General features: G+C 38.7%; 1 protein-coding gene across 1 annotated transcript; it reads right to left on the bottom strand.

Moving 5' to 3' along the window:
• Positions 1 to 4,116: 4,116 nt before the first annotated feature.
• On the bottom strand, positions 4,117 to 10,798 carry G6PC2 (glucose-6-phosphatase catalytic subunit 2; the record flags this gene model as incomplete). The annotated part of the gene is made up of 5 exons (XM_082483499.1): positions 4,117 to 4,628; positions 5,808 to 5,923; positions 6,782 to 6,893; positions 10,144 to 10,253; positions 10,581 to 10,798. 5 exons carry the CDS (start codon positions 10,796 to 10,798, stop codon positions 4,117 to 4,119), a joined length of 1,068 nt encoding a protein of 355 aa, XP_082339625.1.
• Positions 10,799 to 13,473: the final 2,675 nt, after the last annotated feature.

Raw genomic sequence — 13,473 nt, 5'->3', positions numbered from 1 at the left:
AACAATTCACTCAGAAAATGACAAATGTGAGGAAGTCTGTTCTTCTGGCAGAAGCTTGTATCTGTAACAGTTTATTATAAGGTCTACTGCATGTTTCTCTATTGACATACCTATATGATATTTAATTTATATGAGTATTTAAGGCCACGGAGAAATAACTATTCTTTATTAAAAACTAGAATTACTATGTATACTTATTCCATAATTCTTTTGCCTAAAGGACACCACTTTTGTGGCCAAAATTACAGCAATAAATTTTCTTTTTTACTGGCTCTTGTGCTTTAGCATTTCATCTCTTACCCTTCAGACAAGCTCACGAGTATCTTGCAACAGACAACAAGTATTTGTATGTACTTAGATCATGTCTGTAACAAGGGTCTGCTGTGCAGAATGGAGCTGTTGAGAAAGCCAACACAACTGCACCAGCTGCTGCCTGCAAAGAGGCCTGCCACCTCCTTGCAGGATCACGGTGGCATGGGCCCTGCTGGGTGGTACTACTACTGCTTTTCGACATAACATCATCCTATTTTCAGACAGCTAGTAAATATTGGGAGCGATGTATTGGGAAGGATGCCTGTGTAACAAAGGCACTCACGGTGTACACAACAGTTGCACTGGTCTTACACCTTTTTGGGTGCTATCTCCTACCACTTTATACCTGTGTGCTTTTGACAACCAGTTGATTATAAAGCCCTTCAGTACCTGTGCGAAGGAATTAAAGAGCAAGTGGAGCTGCACGACGTGCCTGGGCATGAGTAACAAGCCTTGATGGACCGCTTGGTGCAGAGCTGGACTGGCCTTTCCTCTGCAGCTGCTCCACAGGTAAGATCTCCCAGCCCCAGAACTTGGTGACAAGACCCCTGAGCAGATCCAAAGCAGTTTGCTTGCGACTTTCAGAGCCAGCCCTGAGCTATTGGTCTTGCCAGAAGTAGCTGACAGTGTCATTCGGTGTGGCCTGCTGTATGTTTCTCTGCATGGTCCATGGCAGCTGCATTATCTGGTTTTCCCACCACCCTTTTCCTCTGGATAAATATAACCATGATAGTGTATTGAGATGGCACCTGAGTAAGTGCTCGGCAAATACAGCCCCTGTTCCAACTAGATTACTCTGAGCAGGAACAGCCTGTCTGTGGCCAGAGCCCTTCCATCAGGAAGGCATAGCAGGGAACAGGGAGGATGAAAAGCCGCATATTAGCAAAAGTGAGTGTTATGAACTGAATGTAATGCCAATTTGTCAGGTAGTTTGTATGAGGAGTGAGGGACACTTTCACTTCATCTAACTCCTGCCTAGTGAGAATCTTTCTGCAGACAGATGTAGGGACTCTTAGAATTGCATTATCCCCATTTGGGCATCTCTAAATCAAGAATAAAAGAGTAACTTTCTTCCAGGATCCCATTAGCGGGAGCAAGGGGATCAGTCAAGCACTTTTCACCTTCCTTATTACATAGGAAAAGCTTAAATTCAAAGGGGGCCTTGTGGCCCAAACGGGGTTGAGTAGTTCAGCCCATTATATAAGTGTATATGCTCTGTATCTGTTCCAAATATTACCAACATAAACAGCTGCAAAACCCTGATGAAGTTACAGTTTAAATGTTTAACAATTCGCTAGCTCTTAGTTAAGGTGCCACACCATCTTATTAAATAAGGCTTGAAGTGTAACTTTCAACAAGGATAAATTCACTAAAGCCTGACTGAGGGACATGTAGGCCTATTTCACTGTACCAACTAAATAGCTGGCTCTTGATTTACAATTCTAATACTATCAAAATATCAAATTATATCTAGACACTTGTTTATCCCACCACTCTGGAAAAGACTAACTCCATTTGAAGTTTTGGGAGCCCACTTTGGAGATTCTTCAGGCACAAAACTCTATAGCCCAACACACTTAACTGCTCAGAAATTGTCTTATTCTACTGCCATTACTTTATTAACAGGTTAATTTCTGAAGTTACTGGCAAAATTAAACTAACTTAATTTATTCAGTTTTCCCACCATTCTTGGTTTTAGTAATCTTTTAATAGTTGCAGAAAGAATAAGAGGTGGTTCAGACAGGAAGCTGCTCTTCGTCCCTCTCCCTGAACTGCGACTGAAGTTGCAGGCTGAATTAACAGGACACCCCAAGAAAGCGAGTAGGAGCCCATGTCTCCTGACGTGTCTGTACAGCACTTAGAAGAATGCTGCGGAAATGCTAGTTGTCATTATACATTAATGGTTGTGTCTAGCCCAACAGAGGCACCAGGAGTCTTTGTCAGTACCGGGAAGCACCGAACCTCATGTGCTAGGAGCTTAGAAACGGTGCCTGCCCGTAACCCCCAGCTTATAAAAGCCAACATTGCCCGTAGGCCCAAACATTGCTGCAAGAGCCACAGATGTCTGTGCACAAAGGATCCCCTGCTGTTGGCCAGGAGACATGAGGAACAGGAGGACAGCTAGACCAGCCTTCTAGAGTTTTGTGATGCCTCTGTACGTCACCTCACTGGTAGGAAATAACAAAGCGCAGAGCATCTTGAACATGGGAGAAAGCTTTGTCATAGCTGCCTTTGTTCTTCATTATTTGTTTCTAGTCATTAGCTTGGTCATTTTGCTTAAGGAGTCACAATTATTGAAAAGACTGTTTTCAGGCCAGCTGTTGCAGGAAAGAGTTCAGAGAATAGTTACAGAAGGTATCAGGAGATGCATAAAGGAGAACGTTCTGCAGACTGTTAAAAACAGATTAATAATTTTAAGTCAAGGTAGTCTTAGGAGGCTCTCAAATAAGGATGTCTGTTTCAGATTTGCTTCTGTAATTTGTATCATGTCATTCCCAAGGGCCAACTCAAACTCTTCACCTTGTTTTCCCAATTAAATAAGATTCTTTCCTTTTCAATTATCCCCCAACTAATTGGAAGTCTAAAAGCAGTATCATGTTTACATCTTCTAAGCCTTATTGCTATCAGATCATACATGCAGAGCCCTCATTACCCGTATTATAGCTTCATGCTGCTTGTATACTAACTATTATGAGATGGTATCAGCAAAATATTGCTGAAACGTTGAGCACCAAAAGGGAATATGCAACAGTAGGTGCTAAATAATGAATAAAAAGGGAAAGCACCTGCCTTTGCCTATTTAGAGCATCCATTTTGTATTACAAACATGTATTTAACATATTAGTTACTTGTGTGCTTAGGTAAACCAAGCGGACAAGAATATAAACTTGCAATGACTTAGTCTGCAATTGCCTTTTCTTGATTTACACAACTACTAACAGTGATTCGGGCTTCTCACTCTTGACTTGAAATAATTAGACTAATTTACCTTTACAATACAGAAGCATGAAAAATATGCTGAGATAATTTCATTATTGACAACTTTCTTCATTTGTTGCTCTGTGTAGAACCCAAAGATTTGTTACACCAAATTCATGCATTTTCAACATCAAAGGTGTAATCTATATCACTCATGATTTATGTGACCACTTTCAAAAAAGTAAAAATGACAAAAATCACACAGTAATGCCAAAATATATTCTAGAGAGTCTAATTGAAATACACTTTTATTTTTTTCTCATCTGGCTTAATCAGAAGCTGTTTTGCTCAGGAAGCTCAATAAGTTAAATCTGAAGCCTTGTTTACAACTATGCTGGCCTTTTTCACAGTGCCTGGGTACAGTTGTAGGTAGTGTGATACTGTCCCACCATTATCTAGCAGTTTAACACACAATACCTATATATATAAAAATTTAATGTTGAGTATCACTATATACAACTGAGGCTTGAAGCACCATCTAGTTGGAGACAGACAGAACTAAAAGACCACCAAGTAGCTGAATAAAACTAGTTGATTATACTTTAGAACTTCATTATGACCCAGACTATTGAGTCATATGTAACCATATTGCAGTGTCCCTCATTGCAATATTTCTAGGAATAAAATCAGCAATTAATATGTCTGAGCTGCCAAAGTCATTCTTGAATGTACTGATTATGGATGTACTGGTTACTTACCAGGAGCACACTAAAGGTGCAGCGGCATCCCCCTTGGTTCAAATGAGTTAGCAAAACTGCCTTTGCGGAGGGTTCTTGAACTGTTCATATCCATCCCCACATTGCTAACCATTTGGAAACTTTTAATCTAATTAAGTTTCTTTTCAGTTGTCCTCATTATCAAATGGACACAGTACGGAACCAAGGCAACTACAGTCAGAGGCATAGCTGCACTCTTACAAAAAGAGAGAATGTAGAACAAATACTCAGTATGAGTAGGTATCTTAATGAAATTATACAGCTGCAGTGTAGCTAAAGAAGCAGCTATACACAATATGCGGAAACTTTTCTTACAGCTATTTTTACCTTTGCAGCTCGTGATGAACATTTCAGAATTAATTCCGAGACCTAAGCCAAAGAGTGCACCTAAATTCCTCACCAGTCCAGCAAAAGGAGTTGTGTCAATGTTTATCCAGTCTGGGTTGGCACACCACTTCTTGGCCTTTGGAACGGACCATAGCAAGTCAATATCAAGAAGCTTGAGGACTAGATAAAAGCCAAGAGCAAAGATGAAAAGAAACAAGTTTGTCTTGATGTACATTCTCAAGCTTGCTGTCTGAATAGCAGGGGTATGCTCAAATGCTTCTGCCACAAGAATGCCTGTGGATTAGAAACTCAGCGTTACAGGGAGCAAACACTCGTACTTTGAAGAAGTGCTTTTTACAGTACCCCTGTAGAATTTGACTTTTGAAGACAGAATGTATCTATGTATTTTATACATGTATGCATATATACACGTACATACACAATTTACCACTTCTGTAGTACATTACAAAACCTCCCTCCCACTCAATACTGCTAATTTGGAAAAAAAGAAATTAAATATCAAGCACTACATGTTTTTGATATGAGGCGTGCCTTAAGCCTGAGTACAACTTCCAGATGACAACCTATCAAATATTAGATGTAAAAATGTAAACCAGAACATTCCTTTTCCACAAAATTCTCTCAATCAAAGACTGGTCACAGCAATGCTGAGTTCAATACCGGTACTCACACAGGCTTTGAGTGTTGAAGGAAAAGACACAGAACACACTTATCTTCTTTCTTACTAATTTTATCCTGGTTGTGAAAAGGGAGAGCTACACTGCAAGCCAGTGCTGCCCAGGCTGCTCTGCATCCCTGAAAGAGAACAGGAGCAGGCAGCCCCTGCTCAATGCTCTGGTCACCCTCCTTGAGATCAGATAGATATTGGAGAGATTGTTCATAGTTTGAACTCCCAAAATACCAATTTGAAACATGTTTAAGTAATTCTGAAAAAAAGGACTTTAGCTTCTTTAATCACCCTGGGGTGTTTGCACTGCTAATTTCCCTTTTTGTCTGTTTTGCCCCATGCTTGTGCACACCGCACACATGCTGGTTTGCACCTGGACACCACTTGAAGTGAACCAAACAGCTTCCTCCTGAGAAGAAAGTTCAGGGCCGTATAAGAGTAACTTCGTTTCTGATCCCTTCCACACAGGCAGCGCAGATAAAGATCAGATGCAGCCAGTACAAACCAGATAGCGCTAGTCTGTGGCAGGGTGGACATAATGCAGTCAGCACCAACTGGCACATGGGCAAGGGCTTACTCCCTGTGTGAATTACAAAGACAGCAGATACATACTACCTCCCAAATTTTACCTTTAGACTATCATCAAATCCTTGATCTTCCGGAGAGCGCAGAGCACCACTAGAACTGCAAGCTGAGTAGCACTACTAAAAATCCCTTGCCTTTTCTCATACTTAATTTTCTTCAGTTTTGCACAGATGTTGAAAAAGAAAAAATAGCAGCATTACCAGCAAATACTCCAAGAATAACTTGATGAGGGAAATGTGTTGCTATGAATACTCTTGAGATGCACACACTGATCTGGATAATCCAAAAAATACTCCAGAGGAACGACCACGTCAGTCTAAGAGGTAAAAGGGAGATACTTAAAAGTTAAAATAAGATATTTCACCTAGTAAGTTACACCAGGCCCCCTCGTGTCAGGCTCGTATTTTTACCAAGCAGAGGTTTACAAGTAGAGAAGTTTAGAACCAGATGATTAAAAACTAGAAGTCAGTACTAAAACATTAGCACGAGTGGTTGCTCTTGCAGCCACATCTAGGGCTGCAGGAACAGATCGCAGTAGTTTCAGGTCCAAGACACTACCGTGGTATTAGTGATGAAAATCATCAATGGCAAGTTAAATTAGCACTAGTACCTTGAACATATTTCTCATCATGAAGTCATACTTCAATGCAAAAGTTCATTAATCTGGTGACAAAATTCACACAGTATGGAAACCACCTTGTCAGGCTTGGAAAGGACAGCTATCAAAGCAGTTATAAGACTTCCCCTCAGAGCTGAGTAACATGTTACACCGAACTTTGCCAACATTATGCACATTTGCTGTAAAACAGGATAAGAAGGACTACCATCAAAGCAGTAAATTTATGTACTAACAAAAAGGTCCAACACATAAAGACAATTAATAGAATTCAAAATTTCCAACACTGAAGATGTAACACGATCTTAAATAGCAGCTGATTCAGAGATATTGTATGCAATGACTGTAAGTTAATAAATACCAACCTAAACAAATGGATAAATCCTCTTAATATTCTTTTTCTTCAGCTGAAGTAGATCATAATAAAGGTTTGGGTTGGTTTTTTTTTTTGAAACTGGACAAAACAGACTATGACTGTTTGGTTAAAATAAGCCCATTAAAAACATAGCATGTATAAAGAAATATCTGTATGAGTTAGAATAATGGAAAGACACTGACCTGTGAAGGGTAACTGCTGATTTATCTTTCCATCTAACTGTGTAGCTAAGTGCTGCTGTGACCATTACATACCAGACACAGGAAGATCCCATGGCATGTCCAGATGGGCTTCCTAGGAAAAACAAAAAGCAAGCATAAAAATTATGACTGTTAGATTTGTTGTACAGAAAATGTCTACTGGCAGATATTCAGGCAACTAATCATTTAGAAAGAAAATAGTTAACAGAAGCTGAAAGAATGTCAACTGCTTCTCAAAAGTTTATTTTCTCAATATGAATTTTTCAGCAGACTCATCTGTACAGAATCCAGAATATTTGCCTGAAAACAAGTAGGTAACAGTTTCACCATCTTATATTGGTGTGAGCTGGTATCTTGATGGAAAGCACAGCATTTTTCCATTCTTTAGGTTTGGATTGTGATTTTAAAAAAAGAGCATCTGGGGCTCTCTTACAGCTGTAGCATACAACGTAGAAGTTATATATGAGGACCAGATGAGGGAGGTTTTGAATAGGCTACCTCTTAATTAAAGGGAGGAACAGAGATTTAGCTCTTTGTAACATTCTAAATTAAAGTAACAGTATAAATTTAGATGGCCCTTCCAAATTGCCTTTTATCTGCTTCTCCAATTACCACTGCATTAGTAATTGTGATTGTGATCTGTGTCTCATTAATAATATAGCAGTCCAGGTAATTCACAATTTAGGTAGTTTTGTAATAAATTTAGAAATGTATCTGAAGCGTGATGGAGGAACTGTGTCTGTATGCCTTACTTTATTCTATAAATTTTAAGGTGTTGTAAAATGTCAACTAGCTTGGAAACAGATTATCAGTGGAACTGGCACATGAAATAATCCTGTAGCATACTGGACAAATTGCTGTACCCACAGCAGCCTCTAACAGGGAACACACTCTAATATAGAAATCAATAGTGATTTCCTTTTCAGTCCAGGTATAATAAGTGTAATTTGTTTTAATTTAATGAATCAAAATTTAATTTTACTGGAAACAATATGAAGCCACAGAGAAGTTCCTACAGCCATGAAAATCACCAAAGTACGCTGGCACAATGCAAGGGAAATGATTCCTAAAATTACTGTCACTTCTTTTTCCCTGTTCACTGGGTTTACATTCAAGAAATTGAAACAAGGAATGAGAGAAAAGTAGATCACTGGAATCTGTCTATACCAGCTTTTTACAGCTTGGCTTTCCGTGGAGACAAAAAAGAAGTAAAAGGGACTGGGTTATTTCATTGGTAGTAGAAATTATTTTGGCTGAAGAATGTGTTATGATACAGCACTATATAGTAGTTTTCAAAGCAAAAGAATATTTCAGTGAAGCAGCAAAGCAGGAATCTCTAGGGAGGACAAGCACAATGATATCTGCCTCCCTACACTCATTTTTGGTATTCTGCTTGGCAATATCTTTAGTAGTCACACTACTAACTCTTTCATTAATTTCGTAACAGATATACACTTCTAAACCTCACAACCAAATTTGTCCCTGATAAGGAAACCATACTGTTGTGTATCAGCACTGGGAAAGCTTCTCTTTGTTGTAATCTAGGAAAATGTCATCTAGGAAAAATGTTTCATAGTTCATCTGCAAATTACCTCCTAGAAACAGCATAAACCCCAGCTTAAGGTTTATGTTCTTAAAACCTTGCACATACCAGAGAAAAGATGGCTGCAGGGTTTTAATTCAGTTCATTCCAGAAGTACAAGCCAAATTCAGGTCCTAGATTGCTTGCCACATAGTCATATAAAGAGTTCCCTCAGCTTTCCCTTTTGTTGAGCCACACACTTTGGGCTTCAGGCTATCCTAGCAATATCTGGATATGCCCTTCTCAGGTCTGTGGCTGCTTCTCTAATTTTTTCATATAAATTTGCACATACAAATTTTTCATATAAATTGCACATTTAAAAAGTGTGTGAAGTACCATGTAAGCTCACACAATAACTGTGTGCACCTAACAGCTGCACTGACTGCACCTCCACTTGTTAATGAGGAACAGGTGAGTGACAGATATGGTCAAGGGCAAATCTGGAGGTGGGAGAAAACGTGGTCACTATAAGTGCAAATAAGGAATCAATATGACAGTGGTACCCAGTGGTACCCACTGAACAGAATAGGAAGGACTTGTTACTTCAGGAAGAAAGTAAGAGGAAGAAAGGCCTTCTGGTTCAATGAATCAAAATAAAACGCACTGACTGGTTCCTTAGCCAGGGCTTGGAATTACATGGTGCTGAACAGGCTCAGTTCTGAAGGCTTTTCAAAAGATCTGGAGGACCTTAATACTTTGGGTTATGTCCCAAATGAATTCACTTGAAACAGACGCCGATCACATATAGACCAGGCATTATTAAAGCCTGCCTGATACAAGGGCTTAAGCTTCTCGTTCAAAATTACAACGGGATATAATGCAGGATATTGTTAACAAAATACAGCTCTGCAAACCACTTCAAGGCTTGCAGTGGCATTGACAAGGTACAAAGCACATTCATTTCCACAGTCAGTATTTTCTTGTACAATGAATTAAACTAAATTCAGTCAGTTAGCTCCAAGGAAGTTTACCTTATTTCACATATTAGGGTTGCACAAGCTCATTTAACTTCAGCAGTATTGCATTTGAGTTCCACCGAGAAGACAATGAGATATAAAAAAGTGAACACACGCTGAAAAGGTACATTTTTTTAAAGACCTTTTTTTCCCCATATATTTGTACACACACCCACACACACGCATTCAGTGCCAGTGTCTGGTTCTGGGAAGAGGGGTTCCATTTGCCACCAATGTATGTACATTTCCACCAATGCATGGTTCCATACATGACATGATTGATTGTTGATACTATTGTTATTTACCCTGAACCACCTACTAGTTTTGTCATTTGATTAATTCTTGCAATAGTGCACAAGCCCTCAAACTCAACAGCCCCCTGCTTTGTTTTGGAACACTCTTAAACTATGTGGAATTTTTCTCCCCAAGCTGATGCCATTGGCGCTACAACTGTTTCTAAACGGGATGTCACAAAGAAGGTGAATCACTTTCTGAACCTGTGATATAAGTTTTGGGAAAATTCCTTTCCAATATGCTGGTTTGTTCTAGTAGGAGTTATTTTTAAAGCAAATCGCCCTCCCTGTTTAAAGGCAATGAAGCAAACATTCTTGTCCTGCAGTAATCAAATACCTATCACATTTTATTTCTTCCTTTTTCTCTTCCTGTGTTTTGGTGCTATTTTAAACATGAGGTCTGAGATTTGTATATCATATAAGACCTTCATAAGTCACATTCTCCCCCCCACCCCCCTCCGAAAAGCCACTATCTCTATGAAATATCCCAATGTAATCTCCAACATTTCTTACCTGGTCCCGTTTCACATGTTATAGGAAACTGCTCAAGGCATGGGCTTGACTGATTGGGATAAATCATTGTTTCTTGCACCCACCAGTATGGGCGATGGCCAAATAAAATCCTGACAAAAAAATAAAATAAAATGAAGCAGAAACACAATGAAAACATTTTTATGTAAGAAGGCCTAACCAAAGCGTGATAAATAATCTTACAATGAATACGAAGAGCTATATAGCCAAAATTATTCTATAATAGTTCTATAGGTTCTTCTTGTCTTATCAAAATGTAATTTCCAACATATCTTAAATATCTTCAATGTGAATTTCTGTTTTATAATTACAGGGTAAAGTCTACTAATACATTATTCACAGAAAGCTTTCTAAACTTGAGGCACATATAGTAACCATCATTAAAAATACCAAATTTTAAAATAAATCCAACTTCTTACCATTTAAATATGAGATTGAACCAATCACCAATAACTGCCACCCATATCATTTTAGTACCAACCACTTGGTTCAGCTGAAACCAAAGAGGAAAATAAATTGAGAAGATATTTCGGGGATCGCCAACATGTGACATAAAATTAAGCAAATCCTGGTAAGCCCTGTAGTCCCTCTGTAAGTGCTGAATGATGAGCACGCCATTGCTATGAAGGAGATCCATCCTAATGGATTAAACTGTACTTGAAATACAGTAAAGTTCCTTTAATCTTAAGTTTCTAGTGATGGAGAATGAGAACCATGGAGGGGAGCTATTAAAAAGTGAGAGAAGGTGATTGACGTTGCCTTTATATTGTATCGGCGTGGTGTACCCAGCCATTCCTGGAACACGTGGCTTCAAATCTCTGGGAAAGCACATGAGTCTGTTAGCACTGGAAAGCTTCTCTGTTTGCAAATTTTAATTGGATGAAACTAAGTGAAGCACATGCTGAGTAGCAGCAAATTGTGGGGAAAGTTTTGTGGAAACACAATGAGTGACTTATGCAATCCTTTGTATGAACAGTTGGAACATGTTTGCTTGAATTTTTTCACAGTTCATTTCTCTGCAGGATGGACGTTAGCAATGTGTATACTTCATTAGTGTTGCCTGTATAAAGGATAGAAAGAATACACAAATAATTGGTCTTTGCAGAAGTGTCATTAAAGCTGTACATTTCACTTTGAAAGAGAATTTGGCTACCATGCTGTGTCTAATACATTGCACAATGCATTTTCAGCCATGGAAAATACAACCAGCATCCATACATCAACAATGCTATTGAGCTCTAGATTCACTTTTAAAGCAGCAATATTCTCAAAGCACTGAAAAACAGTTGTTTCCCTCATGCAAGAGGCCACGTTAATCCAGGGCACAATGCAGGTGAAGCTTAGTCTCTGAGTCGTCTCACCCAGTACCACCATTCTCCCGTATTGCTTACACGATGCAAATCCTACACACCTCTGCCAGAAAGAGCGAAGCCTGCCCTACTGCAGCCCCCTTCTTGCTGCCCAGCCTGGCAGAAGTGAGCCCTGCTTCGCAAAGCAGAGCAAGACTGGGAACAGCTGGTTATGAGTATTTCCCTGAAGTATTCCCAAGTGAAGCACTTGGGTTCTCCAGGGCAAACAGCCATGAGCAAACTGAGATTCTGCCAGATATCAGGATTTTAAGAGTATACAGTAAATAATGTATTAGCACATCAGATTTATCAATATCGGTACTAATAACTGTAGCGTAGGAAAAGATTATGTTTGTTTGTGAGGTGGCTACTTGAGAAACTTTTCTCCACATGAGATTAAATGGATCCCAGAAGTCCGATGATACCATCATCTGATATCATCAGTGCGGCAAGAGGAAAACTGCAGTTCTTTATCAGGCTCTCATATTCCTATCTTCTATTAAAGGTTATCTATGTATTTGAAACAATTAAAATCAGAAAACAAAAGCAGCTGTATATATGCACTGCGCACTTCCCCACTGCTTTCTCCATGGCACTTAAAGCTAAACTATACAAGCTGTGGAGACAAAGATATGAACTACTTAACTGTTTTTGCTGAAGACAGACTTAACAGCTTAACAGGGCTTTATGATGTGTGGTCAGGGAAGTCACACGGAAACTCAACAAATAAGGCATGACAATTAAATGGACTTAGAAGACCTCTCTTCCTGACAGAATCTCACATTTACTTTAGCTACTCACATTTACTTTAGCTATTAATAGTCTGGCTTTAGAAACTTTTTAGCAGATTTAAATCCTATATGTTTATTGCTACCAGTTGCATTGAGCCATGTAGAAAACTAAAGTTAAAAAACATTGTATGCACTGTCTCTGAATAGGTACTACAGTATTTTTCTGTACGTTGGCTGAATTATTCACTTCAATTGGTTTCACCTGATTTCAAGGAAAACCCTTACAAAACCAAAATTTCAGTATATTTCAACAATAAATATTTCCTAGCTTTTTAGCTGCAAATATTTGGGGAGGTTTGTTTCTTGCTAAGCTGTATAGTTTATACCTTTTCAGGGTGTCCAGCAAGGGAACTGTCATATAAACGAACTGACGGAATCCAATTTTCCCTCTCCCAGTTCTTTCCCGAGAACTCACTTGTTTAGAAACATATCTCTCTCAAATAATTTTATATCTAGTGAAAAATGTCCTTTTGCTACGTTTTTTTTACTGCTAAAGTATCTCTTCTTTGAAGATAAGTAGGACTTACAATAACAACAATAAAAATTACTGGTTTATACATTTCTGGGCTTAGTATGCAAAAATGTGGAGAATCTGAGGTTTTCTTCTGTTTTTAAGTCTAGTTTATAAAGAAAAATTACCTTTAAACACGAGTGTAAATGTCAAGTCAGCCATCTTGCTGACCAAATGTCAACAGCCATCTTGCTTCCAGTATTTAGTTAAAACAGCAACTGTAATGAGGTCAAGTCTAAATGACTATTGTTCTATTAGGAAAAATATTTTGCAATAAATACGTTTCCATCAAGATACAATTTAATGTCAGGAGGAGAGTCGACCAAGTAATAAAATAGGTCCTCTTCCAGTCCCTCTTTAATGCCACCATTGTTATTCAATAGTATCAGAAAAATTGCCTTTCTGACACAGGATGCGCAGGACCATTGTGATACCTTTTTGCATGCTTGTTTTATTTATACATATAAAAACACTCACACACGTTACCCACTGGGATAGTGTTACTCTTCTCCAGACAGAATCACTCGGACACAGAAACTTTCTTAATGTTATGTTTGAAGGTATGTCTTGGCAATGTTTCAGTAAAGTAACCTCTTTTAGTATAAATGCTAAAAACCTCATATTAATTTTCGTTTTAAAGATTTTGCTGCTGATTCACATG

This window comes from Vanellus vanellus, assembly GCF_965231255.1.
Source record: "Vanellus vanellus genome assembly, chromosome: 5".
NCBI classification, from domain to species: Eukaryota; Metazoa; Chordata; class Aves; order Charadriiformes; family Charadriidae; genus Vanellus; species Vanellus vanellus.
Note: the sequence above shows the minus strand (reverse complement) of the source record. Positions and strands in the feature narration are given on the sequence as shown.